The 14,591-nt window shown below is 40.2% G+C and overlaps 1 protein-coding gene across 1 annotated transcript in view; it reads left to right on the forward strand.

Moving 5' to 3' along the window:
- mctp1a (multiple C2 domains, transmembrane 1a) overlaps positions 1-14,591 on the forward strand; it is a 145,020-nt gene that overhangs the window by 49,665 nt on the left and 80,764 nt on the right. Inside the window, exon 2 of the mRNA XM_008288604.1 lies at positions 9,387-9,507. Within this exon, the coding sequence (XP_008286826.1) occupies positions 9,387-9,507 (121 nt within the window). The remainder of the gene's footprint in view (positions 1-9,386; positions 9,508-14,591) is intronic.

Raw genomic sequence — 14,591 nt, forward strand, 5'->3', positions numbered from 1 at the left:
GCTTTAGTGATAATCATGACAATTGCAAACAAAATCACAAAACTGTTGAATGTAGTAATTTCTAAACAAGCCAGTAGAAAACTGTAAATGACAACAACTTTATATGACAAAGTCCTTGGACAGACAAAATGAAAGGTCAAAGAGGATTTCATGCCAGAAAAACGGGAGACAAATAGAGTTTCTCATTGATTAGCAGGAAGTGGCATCTCAACTAAAAGAGGGAGAACTGCCATTACGTCCTTGTTAATGAGCAAAGTAGGAATAGGTTATTGTCATGCAGGAATGGAGGAGCAGAGCCTGGAAATGACCTGTCATCACTGTGAGAAACGAGAGTCTGGCTCTACACCGTGCCCAGGGCTAAATACAGGCTTCCTCCTCTACAAAGACACTACTGTGATGACACATGACTTGTGATAAGAAATGTATGACTGTGGTTTACATCCCAAAAAGGAAGTTTTCTAAGAAACTTTATTATGTACCATCTTCCCTTTAAATGCAAAATGGGAACTTCCATAAATCTCTCCTAATTAATCATTTTTAACTTATGTCAAGCAATAGTTTAGGTTAAAATTTAGGGCTGTGCTTTAAGATGTAAACAATGACACAACATCATCCCCAATAGACACAACATCAGTGCTGTCATCATTCACAACTTTTTAGTGTCAAGACTGAATTATTAATAAATGGAACCAGAGGGTTACATTGCTGATGCTGCAAGTGTTCTTCATGTTAACAGGGTTGTGAGCCTGAAAATGTACTATTTGCTGAGTTTCTCTTATCTCATGAGTCGACAGGACAACGACTGATGGTGAACTCTTGCCAAGTCTAATAACCTGGTGCTCTGGTTATGTACCTGATAAAAGATAGTTGGAACAAGGTGTCAAGTACCTATTACCTAATGTGTCAGGCCTTACTGAAATTTGGTGGGAGAAGGTGACAAGCAGTTATTTCTAAACAGCAAGATAGTTCATAGTGCCCTCTGTTAAGTCTTCCCCACAGATTGGTTACCACAAATGGTAACATTTCAAAAGCCTTACCTCCGCCTTGCATCCGCCTGAAAAGCTCTGGGTCTCGCCTCCCTCCAGCAGGCAAGTTAGATCATATCGCTTGTGTTCAACTCAGCAGGGAGCGGAGAGTAATGTGGTCAGAGCCACATAATAATCTATTACAAGTGAGTTGGCAGACTGACCTGGCTATTTTCACCAGGAGCCGAGGGAGCACCCTTGTCAAGGAGTGGAAAGCTGTGGGTCATGTGTGAGATATATTGCATCCCTGCTGAACAACCACTAGTGCCTGTAAAGAAATGGAACATTATGAGCTGCCAGATGACCAACTTAGTCTTTTGATGTTGACATCCAAGCTTGCAGTGCGGTTCCTATTTTTTAATGAGCTTGAGACTGTGACTAAAAACTGGAGATTCTGAGGCAAGATATTGATTTAAGAAATCAAATCCAAGCATGTTAGGGCTGCAACTAACGACCGTCTTGACAGTCGAATTGCGTATTGATTACTGAAACGAGTAAATGACTTTTCAGATAACAAGTTGCACAGTTAGGGTGATCAATGGGTATCAGCCTTTGAATTTAGCTTAAGGCTGTTTTATGCATGTGCTAACTGATAGTAAAGATGGTCGTTGTACTTCTGTAATATATAGTATAGGTGTTTTTAATGATTTATGTGGATTAATGTTTACAATATTAGGCTGTATTATGTTAAAAAGCTGTGAAACCATCCCAAATGACTGGCACCAAGAGAGCACTGATAGAGCTGTTTAAAACTTTGTGGATGTTTTTACGGTCTAATGGCCAGTACACCACTGTGGTTAACTGTCTATTTCTATGGGGGTTCTGTTCAGTCCAGTGGCAGACTGGTGGCTTTAAGTTAGGCTTGTATAGTTTCTGGGATAATTTACTGAGAAAGGTGTTCCCCAGCTGCTCTTCATGTCAGACTAACGTTACTGACTTGGTGGAGCTGCGAATGCTTGATGTTAGAAAGAAAGAAAGAAAGAAAGAAAGAAAAAAACGATCTGGAGGTGCACAAACAGCCACCAGGGCAACACCGCCATACTGTGGAGGTTAGGTTCTGAATGGTCAACAACTTCACTAGACGGGAACCACTGTTCTGTTTGTCAGATTTGTCAGTCATTGGAGTGAGCCACTGGGAGTGTGTTGGTTAGATGGAGTTGGTTGACGACACAGTTGAGTATTTTTAGACCGGAGCAGCCTCCACCAGGGAAGACGACAAAAGGCCCGGGTGGCTGTGAACTACCTCGCCTTGGGAGCCCTTTATGGTATTAAAAGGGGGAGCAACAGGGGAACGAAGAGACTCCATTGTTAAGGCATGATAGGATGTTGATGTGGCAAGAAGGGAGCACAGTTGGGGTTTGGTAATGCAATGGAACTTTGAGTTTTCATTCTGTGCATTCACAGCTATTTGCATCCAATACAGGTTAGTTATTGCTATTGATGAAGTGTCTGTCACCAGTACATATTGCTACCGTTGTATAACCAAGGCCTAGTACCACTGCACTTTAATTGCAGTTTGAACAACATCTTCCCTGATGCTTCGGTCCAACAGGGGATCAACCTGTTCACGGCGGGTCTCTTTGCTTGCGATACATTGGCAGAAATCCTGCTTGTTAAGGTTGGCTCATACATTGTTTCCCCAGTTCTCCTGTGCTGAGTTCAGCTGTAAATGTGGTTCACTGACACTATGTCCTCAGACTGTGTGAAGGTGATACACGGTTTTATATAATCACGTCAGGCAGTGCCTCACATATGGTGGTGACACACTTCAATCCAGTAAGCAGTAATGCCTTCATGTCAGCACATTTCAAGTCAGGATAAAAAACACATGTAGTGACAATTACATTTGTTGACGACTAATCTGAGCATTGAATTAAGTCGACGATGTTGATTATTAGTTGCACCTCAAAAGTGTGTATTCCTTTTTTCAACAGTGGTCATTAAAATATCATGCAGCTATTTCAGTCTTCCGTTCAAATGCATTAGTGAAAATTTATCATGGAAAAAAACAATTTGTTGAACAGAGTACCTGCTTTTTGTTTCATGTTGCATTTAGTTTCATTTTGTACTACTAAGGCTGCTACCCTAGTAAAGCTCTGGGGTTTTGTGTGTGTGGACCTGGGGGAGTTTCCTTGTGCACTGTAACTTAATTAAGGTGCAGGAAAGTCAATTGTAGTAAGGCTGTTTGACTTAAGTGGTATGTATGGATTTATAACATGTCTCAGAGCTCAACTGAGGCTCACTGCAGTATATCCACATAATCCCCTTACCCTCATGTGCCCTCCCTCTTTGCCTGTAAGCAGCAGACAACATGCATTATGTCTATTGGTGTAGAATATCCTATTGTACAAAGAAAACAACATGTGATTTATTGGTGGTGTGGAATATCCTATTGAATATTTACTCATAATTTCAGAAGTGTGATACATCCCCACCTCATCTTTTTATGATCTAAGGCTGAAAGCAGGACACTCACTTGCATAAAGAATTGATGGGCAAACACACACTCAAACATGCACTTTCTGTGCATGTAACCACATGTTCAAGACCACTGTAAGTGCTGAGAGGATGTAACATTGCCATGACCATTTGCAAAGCAATGTTGGACCCCATTCATCCTGTCAAAGTAGTTTTAGTTAATGGAAAAGGAAACGGATATTGATTGATATTTCAGCAGAGCCAGTTGGAATTCAGGCTGAAGGGTTGTCTTTGAAATGTTGAAGGCTTGTGTCCAAATACCCAGAGCTCTCTCTAGTGTAGCTGTCTAGGGATTATTTAATGAAAATGTAAAGTGCTCTGCTTGTTGAGTCTCACTGGATCGGAGCCACATAATGGAACTCTTATTTATTTATTTACATTTTGCTGCTGGCACACACATGCATACAAACATACACAAAGGCTAGGAACTTATCTCATATTTAATGTTAATTTATGTACAGTATGCACCCCTTTAATTAGACACTTTGTTGAGAAAAGCTACTAAATTGTGTTTGTAGCCAGAAACCTTAATTACAGTTTTGTAATGGTGGATTTTTGTGTTTGTGGTGTTACCACAGTATACTTTCAGTGCAAAGCAATTGCAGGTAATATACTCACTCACTTTAACATATTATGTGTTGATCTATTAGGCCTCCTTCTGCCAGAATCTTTATTGCCCTGTGAGATTGGAGAAAGACTGAAGATGGGATTGTGGTGGCCATCATTTATTTCTCTGTCAGCTTTAAGGAATCATGAAACGCAGAGCAGGTGGAGTGGGATGGAGCTTGGCAGCCTTTCCTTTCCTTCCGCTCTCCCCCTTCATTTCTGTCATTGTGAATGCATGTGTACTGTGTGTGTCTCTCTTGACTGAGGTGTCAGTGTTCAGAGATAAGGGTTGAGGTCTACTGGACTCGGGGGACAGGATGGAGGCGTCTTCTCTTCACTAAGTCTGTCCCTAAGGATGGAGCAGACCAAACCAAATGGAACAGAATTGCTGGTTCTAGACCCAGAAACTGTGTGTCTGAGTTGATGAGTATGTCTTTGTGAATGTGTGTCCTTGCATCTGTGTCGGTGCAGTTTTACTTGGCTTGTACTTAACCTTTCCTCAGCTGCTTTATTTTACTTCACTTTTGTTATTTTATTGTGGCTGAGAATTATGATGGAAAATAACTCACAGTTAGTCCTCAAACAAACACCGTGATTTGAAATCTGGTGTAATTGTGACCAAGATAAATGCTGATTTGAACATTTACAGTTGATAAGAAATCAAATTGTCAGTACTCTGCTGACCCCGTTTCTGCATTTCCTCAGATGTAGTTTGGCAGTTCTATACTGCAATTTCTTTTTACTTTATGGTCAACATATGCACTGATGTCCATATAGCTGCAAAAAGCTAAACTGTGTATACACAGGAGGGCTAATGTGAGCAACATGTTCGCAGAGCATCAATAGCGACTGAAGTACTCTGTCCATGGCAACAGTGGTACATGCTGGTGTGTAGGCGAAAGAAAATAAACCTAAATTGTTAAATTTTTAAATTTTTTAAAATTTAATTTAATTTTTTATTTTTTGCTGCATTTACATATGTGGGCTGCACGGTGGTTTGATTGTTAGCACCGCTGCCTCATAGCTTGAAGATCCCCGGTTCGCGTCCCGGTCTAGTCTTGGGATCTTTCTGCGGGGAGTTTGCATGTTCTCCCTGTGCAGTGTGGGTTCTCTCCAGGTTCTCTGGCTTCCTCCTACACTGTCCAAAAACATGCTGAGGTTAATTGGTGATTCTAAATTGTCCATAGGTGGGGATGTGAGTGTGCTTGTTTGTCTCTCTATGTAGCCCTGTGATAGACTGGCGACCTGTCCAGGGTGTCTCCTGCCTTCACCCTGAGTCAGTCGAGATAGGCTCCAGTCCGCTGCGACCTTAGTGAGGATTAAGCAGTGTATAGATGATGGATGGATTTATGTATGTGTCTAGAGCGCAAGCTGTTGAGTGGCCTATTTACACAGCTGGATTGCTTTAAATAGATGCGCATCTGTTCTGGGGACAATGGACAAATGCGGATGACTCTATATGTTGTAATATCCATCGATACATCAGCTTGGCTCAGCTCTATTTTTTTTTATACTGTGTACTTTGTATGTCAGATATCATAATTTTTTGACTGTATAAGGAAGACAGGAGAAAGAATGTAATAGTTTCTTGTAATGTTGGTTCACTGGGTTAATTTGTAATTCAGAGGCAGTAGCAGGTTTGACATTTTTCAAAGTTAAGAATCTAATATTTTGCAAAAACTGAAAAATTTATTTATTTTGAGCACATTTTCAGTGGTCATGAGTTTGGATATGCACCAAAAAGCTTGTTTTCTCCTTTCTGTGCATGGTTTTAACATTTGTAACTTGGGAACATGTCTGTTCAGTCTGCTGTTCTTGTTTTAGCAAAGACTTAATTCATCATATCATGGCTACATCACTCACTCAAGCAGCCTGTGCTGTCAACAAATCCATTTCAAATCCTGAGCTCCCTATTATGTCAGTGTGTGTCTGTGTGTGTTTCAAGATTTTCAACACACAGAAAGCAACAACACGTGCAATCTCATTCTCTGTGAGCACAGAATGTCTCGGGATTTCCATCATTTCTTTAATCACTAGTTGTTAAGATGTGACTTGACTTGACATTGTGTTGCTCTGTGTGCCTTTTCGTCGCTGTTTGTTAGTCACATTCATAGACAAAAGGCTTAATGTTACATGGTCAGAACCCCTCATCCTTTGTGCAATCCATACACAGTATCCATACACACACACACACACACACACACAGGCACACACACACGCACACACAGTTGAATTACAGTGATCTAAAAGCACTGCTGACCTCGGGTTTATGCTATCCAATCACACAGCTTTCTCTATTGTCTGTCCCTGGATGTTCAAATTAGATTTCTCAAGGTATTTGCTGAGCTGATACACCTGCTATCTAAATTACATTTTGCTTGTAAGACTTAATTCGGTTTCTCTTTTCCCCCAAAACACTGACTCTGTTTCCCCTAGCCTGTTACTTTTTTTTTTTTGCTGGTTTCACGACAGGTGCTGTGAAGCTTAAATTGTTTTAGGCTGATATACTCTGCTGAGATTTGGGAGTTTTAAACACTACACAGTCCCACATTTCTCACCCAGCTGTGGTTTTAAAATCTACAGTGTGAAGTCTGTACTATCCTCCGCTCAAAAATGTTTTGATGTCCATAATCATAGCTGTGTGAATTATTTATTGTTCTAAACGTCGTGACACTGGTAAGCATGGTCTTTTGGAGTGTCAGTGGGCTGCCAGTACTGAAATACTGTTGTCTGCAAACATTTGTGATTTTACGAACATTTTCTGTATCGATGCTCCAGAAATTGTAATTTGACAATACTTTTTGAATTGCCTTTTGTTCTGCTTTAGTGAAATGCACATAAATAAAAAGAATACTAGCTCATTTGTATTCATTTTGTTTGGCACATCTCTCAATTCCCATTTATTCATCCAAACAAAATGATAACTTTTATATACACAGTATATATCTCACCTCACTTACATGGTGCAATCAGAAAGTTATGTGACTGAACCTATAAAGAGCACAAAAAGTACCAATTTTGAATTTAGCTGCTGTTCCCTTCAAAACAGTTTTATGCAGTATCATACCATTCCTAGTGCTCCTGCCTCGGTTGACATGCTCTTTGGAAGTCCTGTTCTGACCACTTGCAGATGCACATTTTCAATTTCACCATGGATCCCAAACTTGTGCAGAAAGCAAAGATCAAGTTCTGGGTTAAATTGACCAAATCTTTAAACTGGGCGTCATCGCTGATGACAAGTCTGTGGCTGTGACCCACAGATCATAGTAATCTTTAGTGGAAGAGCCCACAGTCTCCAGAACTGAAGCAGGCACATAATGTCAGCAGTGCACAAAGACCATGCTTGTCTTTTTGTTGACATTCATGGGACTGTGCTTCGTGCGACCCTTGGGTCAGACTGTCAGTGTTCTACTGTAACGTCCTGAGATGTCTGAGGGAGAGCATTCGGTACAAATGACCTAAACTGTTGTGCATGCCGTTGTGCCACTGCACACACGCTTACAATACACTGAAAATGCACGTTTTTTTTTTTTTTGGCTGCGCTGACACATTCGTTACTCTGCATTTGCCCTGCTTGCTAGATTTGGCTCCCTGCGACTTTTTAATCTTCCCCAAAATGAAATCCACGTTGAAGGGTCACCAATTTGACACAGTGGAGGACATCCTGCATGCAAAGTAGTTTTTGGCTTGCTTACAGAGTAGGACTTCCACAGAGTGATGCAAATGTGACAAGAGCCCTTGGAGCAGTGTATCGTTGCACAGGAAAACTAAAGGGCTAGTGGCCAAATTTAATTCAGGTTTTTGCTTTTTTACAGGCACAGTCTCAGAAATCTTTGATCAAATATGTTTATCTCATATGTCAGTCATTTGCACATTAAGGTTGTGTTGTGTTGTGCACTGCTTATTGTGTGGTCTGACTTAAGGCAAACTTCATTTTGGGTTTGATATGCAAAAAATATGAAAGCTTCTTCCAGCTTTCATTATTATTCATAGATTTGCTAATTTTGCTAAATTTAATAGCCACCAGGGTCACTTTATGTTTTAAGGCAGTCAGACATTACACTGGAGGGAAACAATAACAGAAAATGCTTTGACAGCCTCATTAGGAAGAGTGCATTTTGATGACCCTGTTGATGCAGTGTTTTCTCAAGAGCATTCTTTCTCCTTTTTACCATTTGGGTCTTCAGCTTGTTTTTATCTGTTTGTCGAGCTCTCTCCTCTTTAATGGCAGCACTCTCTTATGCTATAGCCTTGATAGTTTCTCAGCGGTCTCCCACTGGCCCACTAGCATTTTTTTCTGCTCTTTTATTCTTAGCCTCATCTCAGAGTACGATAGCTGGTGAGACATGACAGGAGTTGCCCACCCACGGGTTGTCTAATGGGGAGGAGAGATAAATGATGGTAGATGTGCAAAAGATCGAGAGAGAAAGTAAGCTGTAGTGGATCTTAGAGCATAGCCTTGTTCACCATGTGGCTTGCAGAGAAAGTCCAAGAGCAACCATAATCAGAGCCAGTGGGGGATCCCTGTCAAAGCGGAGTGCAGCACTGACCTCAGGGCTACAGCATGACATGCAAAGGCACAGAGATGACCCTTTCCTCTGATGCCCAGCAGCATTCTGGGGAGGTTGCACACTGGCAATGGTTAGTTAGCAGACTATACATGCAACGCATATTAAGAAATTTCTCTCTGTCTTTTTTTTTTTTTTGTGTGTCTTTTTACTACTTTTTCAGAATGTATGAATGCTGCAGCAAAAATCATAAATTTTGAACACGAGTATTCAAAGAAGCCATTTTTAAGCCATTTTTTATTTTAGCATTTCCTATTCATATGTTCATCATAAATATGAATGATGGTTCAGAAACCAATGTTACTCAGACCATAATTTTAAGTTATCTGCCATTTATTCTAAAAAACAAAAAAACAAAAAACCCTTTAAGCAGTTCTTTCCAGATTTTTTAAAATAGTGATACTTCTGAAATCAGCATCTAATTTTAGAGTATAATGTCATATGTGGTTTATGATTGGACATAAGAAATATGAAAAAGGAATACATGGAATGTCAACATTGTCAGGGCAACCAGGACAAAGCCTTTAAACATGTCTATCCTGGGTTAAATTTCTTTTGTGACTAAACAGATGTGTCTGTCTTTTCTCTTGTAAAGGTGTCTTGTTTTTCTTCTTTTTCTCTCTTTTGTTTTTCCTCTCGATGTCGTCGTTAAGAATTAGGATGCTGGAGTAATTAGTAGCCTAACCTGTATGACTTTGTGTCTTTACAGGGCATCAACATAGTGGGGCCCAGTAATGCAGAGCCCCCACCTCAGCCTCCTAGTCCCGCCATGTACCAGCTGGACATTGTCTTAAAGAAAGGGAAAAACCTCGCCATCCGAGATCGAACAGGTAAGAGACCTGCCTAATCTTCCTGTTATCTCAGTAGTGCTAAGATTTATGCCGAGAGACAGTGTGATCAGCTTTATCAAGTCTTAACTACCCCAGTTGTATTGTCACTGAATGCTAGTATGACCTCAGCTGTTTCATGCTTAAAAGATCATTTTGGCGAGTTTGCTTTTTTAGCCTATTGTCAACAAATCAAGAAGACAAAAACAAACAATGAATTGATCCCACTAACAAATATTGGCTGCTTGTCTAAATCCTCATTCAGCCTCTTCTCTGGACTGTAGAGCTTCACTGGTGTCCAAAAAAACAAACAAACAAACAAAAAAAACCACAGACCTACACTGTATTCCAAGTCTTATTGATCAGTTTGTGTCCCAGACACTGTTAATTTCTCAAAGAACTTGAGCCAAGGCTTGTTATGTAGGCCAACAGCTAGCGAAGCAGTGTAAACAGAACTGCTTGTCAGAGCATCTGTCGTGACCTCAGTCTCAAACAAACGACTGCCCAGAGACTCGGAAAGTCATCACTGTTATTGGTCTGGGGAGCTGTTTCTAAATTACCTATAGCGTCCATAGTCTTTTATGATGAAGACGCACACCATCCAGTGCAACTCTATGCCTCAATGGTGTGTTTCGGTTGTTTAGTCGCTCTATGGCACAGAGTAAGAGGTGGCATCAGGCTTTGGACACACAGCCAGTACTTGTTGGACGGATCAGTGTTGTTGGTTTCAGTCCTTTTTTGTCTGATTTGTTGACAATAAGAAAATAAGGAAAATCATCCAAGTTATCCTTCAGTTTTGTTAATATTGTGTCTTTTCCTCTTCTGTTATTTTGGGGATTTCCCACTATCTTTATATGTATTAATTTTTTGTCAATGTAAGATTTTTTTTGACTCTTTTTTCCCCTCTTTTCTTTTCTTTTTTTTTTTTTAACATTTCTTCCCATTCAGTCTCGCTCCTCTCTCTCCACGTAGGCTTTTATTAATTCACACATTTCATCCTCACATCTCGATCGATTTTCATTGTGTGAAGTCAGATGGAATTACTTAGAATGATGTGTTTTGTGAATCTGTGCTTTAAAGCGTTGACTTAAGCTAGAACATTGTCACATTTAGAGTCAAGAAGACTGATACCTATATGGTCCTCTAGCTTTTTGGAATATGACTAAATCATGCTATAAATCCACTCTTTGACTACCCAGTGTGTCTGTGTGGATGCAGTCTTGTTTATCCATGCACTTGTTTCTACATTTTCTGTTTAATATTTAATTTAGTAACTTGAGCGACTCAAAACTAGAAGCTCTAAAGAAGGCTGAGTGGCACTTCATAATGGTTGAAAGGGGCCAGTGGAGTGGAGGTGGGCATGTTTATGTAGCACCATCTTGAGTTGTTTCATTCACTGCACTCACCTATTTCTACCATTGTGTGAAGTCATAGAATTTATGCTTTTTACATTTTTTTTTTCAATATAAAAGATATCCTACATCAAAACGCTCTGATAAACAGTGTTGTTCTGCTTCTCCTGAGGTGCAGTGTGTTTGTGATTTCAAGTGCAGGACAGCTAACCTCCTGCCTGTGGAAGCTGTCTGAGCACAGCCCTTATACTGCCAAGCAGCAAAAACATGCAAAGCCAGAGATTTTCCCATGAACTCACCCAGACAATGGATTGGGCGATGGACGCCGAGGTCTCATTAGCTGTTGTAGCAGTCACCATGACAACAGATCAGAATGCACTGCCCTGTTCGCTCCCATACATTTTGCCTGACTACCTGTCCACCCAGATAATGAGCAGCGAGGTGCTGAGCTCACCTGTCCTGTCCTGATCCCATCACAGCAGCTCATTATAGAGAGAGGGAGATACAGAGACACAGGCGGATAACATGTAAAAAAAAAAAAAAGTGGAATCAATTAAGTATGAGCATGTCTTATTAACATTCAGTGTTATAACACATGTTGTTTTGTCACTCTCTGCTCAGTGAGGAGTTTTTCTTAACATATGCAGCATCTTAATATACACACAGCAGTTGATGCTAAGTCTTGACATGTAGTTGTGTCAGGATCTTCACATTATGCTGCCATTTTACAGCAGGCAGTGGATGAATTGCAGAAGACAGGATTGGTGGAATATCCTATTAACCAAACCGTCTAGTCCCGGCTAGCCTTGTCAGGTGTGTATACTGGAAAAGAGCTGAATTATAAAATAAAAGTAGTTTGCTGGAAGAGGCACAAACCAATTTTGTTTGCTACCTATTGATCCACTAAAAGCCCCAGCATGAATTACAAATGAAACACGTAGTTTCCAGTTTGTCAGCGAAAACATCTTTACAGAATTTCACATATTGACATCCAGTTGAAAATAAAACAATAACATTCAGGTACATTCCAACACCAGGCTGAAGTATTTTGGGGTGGTGGAGTGTACAACCAATCAAAGATTGTTTTCCATTGCAGGAACTCAGGGCAGGTGAAAGGTGCTGCATTTACAGAAACTGGTTCCTAATTGGCCCTTTGTGTTTCTGTTGTGGTGTCGTTTCCAACAGTTGCGATCATGACATTATTCCTTAGAGCACCAAAACAGTAGTAGTTACTGGACCTTCTCATAGAACCCTAGTTCACGTACAAAATAGAGCAGTGAAGGGTTTATGTTTTTCTATGTGTAGAATTTTAAGCAGTTGATGGCAATGTTTTAGAGAAAAAGACTGCTACTTGACAAAGAGGGCAGAAAATAATGCCCTTTTGATGTTGTTATCCTCTTCTTATTTAACCAATCAGCATCAGCAGTTTTTCGGTGACACCTACCCCAGAAAAGGTACTATCTTCCTCCCTTCGGTAATGCCCCTACAAGAGTTTCTACAGGTGCTGTTCTTGGGTTACGCACAAAGGTTTTGGCCTCCCTAAAATGGTTAGCAACTTCCTAAAAAGGTTTTATAGACTCACACAGAACAGGGAACTTTAGGGGAGACATTAGTGGAGCTTCACAAGAAGTTACCAGAAGTACACAGGTAACAGATGAGATGGGACGCTTTGTTTGACACTGCAGCTCTGATCCATGCATCAAAGTGATGTATGCGCTCACAGACAAGGTTGACTAGGCAGACATAAAAGAGGGCAGGACAGGGGTTCAGTGGCATTCGGTTCCACATTAGTGCCATGTCTTCCCCTTATGTCCCTTCAGTGAAGTTCAAAGTGATGAAGGGAGCCTTTTTGTGCTGAAGCGAGGCTGGGAACGAGGCCAGGTAGTTCGCCTTAAATTTAAAATGGAACAGCCCTGACAGGGTTTTTAGCGACGGATGTGTTGCTATAACTAAATGTCCTCTGAGGAGATAAAAGCATGGAACCGTAGAAAAAAAGAATACAAATAATGTGGTTTAAATAGACTGACCGTAGAGAATCACGAATAACAGCAAAACATTAAAATTACAAACACAACTGTGGTGGGTTTTTTTTTTTGGCTGTTTCATTTTCAAAAAAAGTACTCTCATTTTTTCTTGATGTTTAATTTGGGTTGATAATACTCATTATAATAATAATAATAATAATAATAATGATAATAATAATAATAATAATAATAATAATAATATAAAAATGTTCCATTTAAAGCACAAGAATCACTTCCTTCAACTGTAAGCCATAAACATCATTTTGCATGTGCACCCACAGTTCCTTTCTATGATGCACCTTGACTAACCAGCCTGTCCATCCTCCAATGACAGTGAACTGTCGGCAATGCTTCATTCTGTTTTACACCCTTGTTGGAAAGGAGGATATTGTTGCTTTTGCTTTGTGACATTTAAAAGAGAATTTCTGTCATTTGGCGATTTTACCGTCAGTTAATAGAAGACAACATCAGGTGGCAAACATGTCATATTGTGCCAAATTCAATCCCTCTGACTAAAGGCTCAGACTTTGACATGTTTACAAAAAGTATGTGACAGCTCTGTGTTATCCTTCTGCTAAATTATCAAGTGCGCAACCATTGTCTAACAGTCTTTTTCTGAACGTTTTGTAGTCATTCTTTAACCGTAAAGCACAAGCAAGAATACTCACCTGTAAACACTGTATATAGTTTTTGTCCCTCAGTGACATGATGCAATTTTTAAATATGCTTTCATCAAAATTGATCAAACATTCATATAAAATGAAATATTATAGGCCTTACTGTACTGAACACAGTGCTATAGTTGTTGACAGCAGCCACACTCCTCATAAAGCATTTTGAGCTACTCATGCTTTTCTGCTGAGCATGCAGGTGCTGTCAGTTTAAGTCTGTGAAGGTTCAATGCAGAGGGCAGAGGCTGGACATTGAATGTGGGCCGGAAACATGGCGGAGGCATTAAGAGGACATACTGAATGTACTCTGACTGTGTGACCTGTTTCTCAATGTTCTTTCTTGAAAATCAACCATGATCTTGTGAATATGCATGTCAAGGTTCGTAAAAGCAGGCAGAATTCATCTTCGCCTGTCAGCCACCTCTTCAGCTTCTTGTCGCAATATGATGCTCAGGAGTTGGTGGTTACATAGCTGAGAAAAAAAGAGTACAAAGACCTCCAAGGGAAGATTGTCCTCATCCTCAGAAAACAGTGCAAGACTGTCAGATGGGAGTTAGTAAAAATCACTTGTCTGGTGTTAAACAAATAAGAGCCATTTGAGAGCTTTTTTTTTGATGCAACCATAGTAACTTGGCAAGCATTGTCATCATTCTCTCCTCGGCGTATACAGAGTCCAATCATTTTGTAATAATTTGCGAGGAAAATCAGGCCGTACTGTGACATGCGACATGTATCATGACTGGATAGCAAAAATATACGTGTGAGCCTGTACCAGCTTGTGAGGAAGAGTCTTATCTATCTCGTGTTCTTTTCTATGTAATTGTGCCTCTATTTATCTACACCGGTATCTGATGCTACTGTATTGAATTTAAACTGCAGGAAGGGAGCCATTAAAAGCTGTGAACAAGATGAAGCAAGAGAACCATGATAGCCATTTATTTAACAACATAAGGTGTTCGAGGAACTAATTTCTGTCTGATGTTTATTGCTCCAGCTGAGTCAAGCGCTCTCTGTCAAGTAATCTCACCTTGAATTTTGCC

The sequence above is a fragment of the Stegastes partitus genome, unplaced genomic scaffold (assembly GCF_000690725.1).
Source record: "Stegastes partitus isolate 25-593 unplaced genomic scaffold, Stegastes_partitus-1.0.2 Scaffold13, whole genome shotgun sequence".
Classification (NCBI taxonomy): domain Eukaryota; kingdom Metazoa; phylum Chordata; class Actinopteri; family Pomacentridae; genus Stegastes; species Stegastes partitus.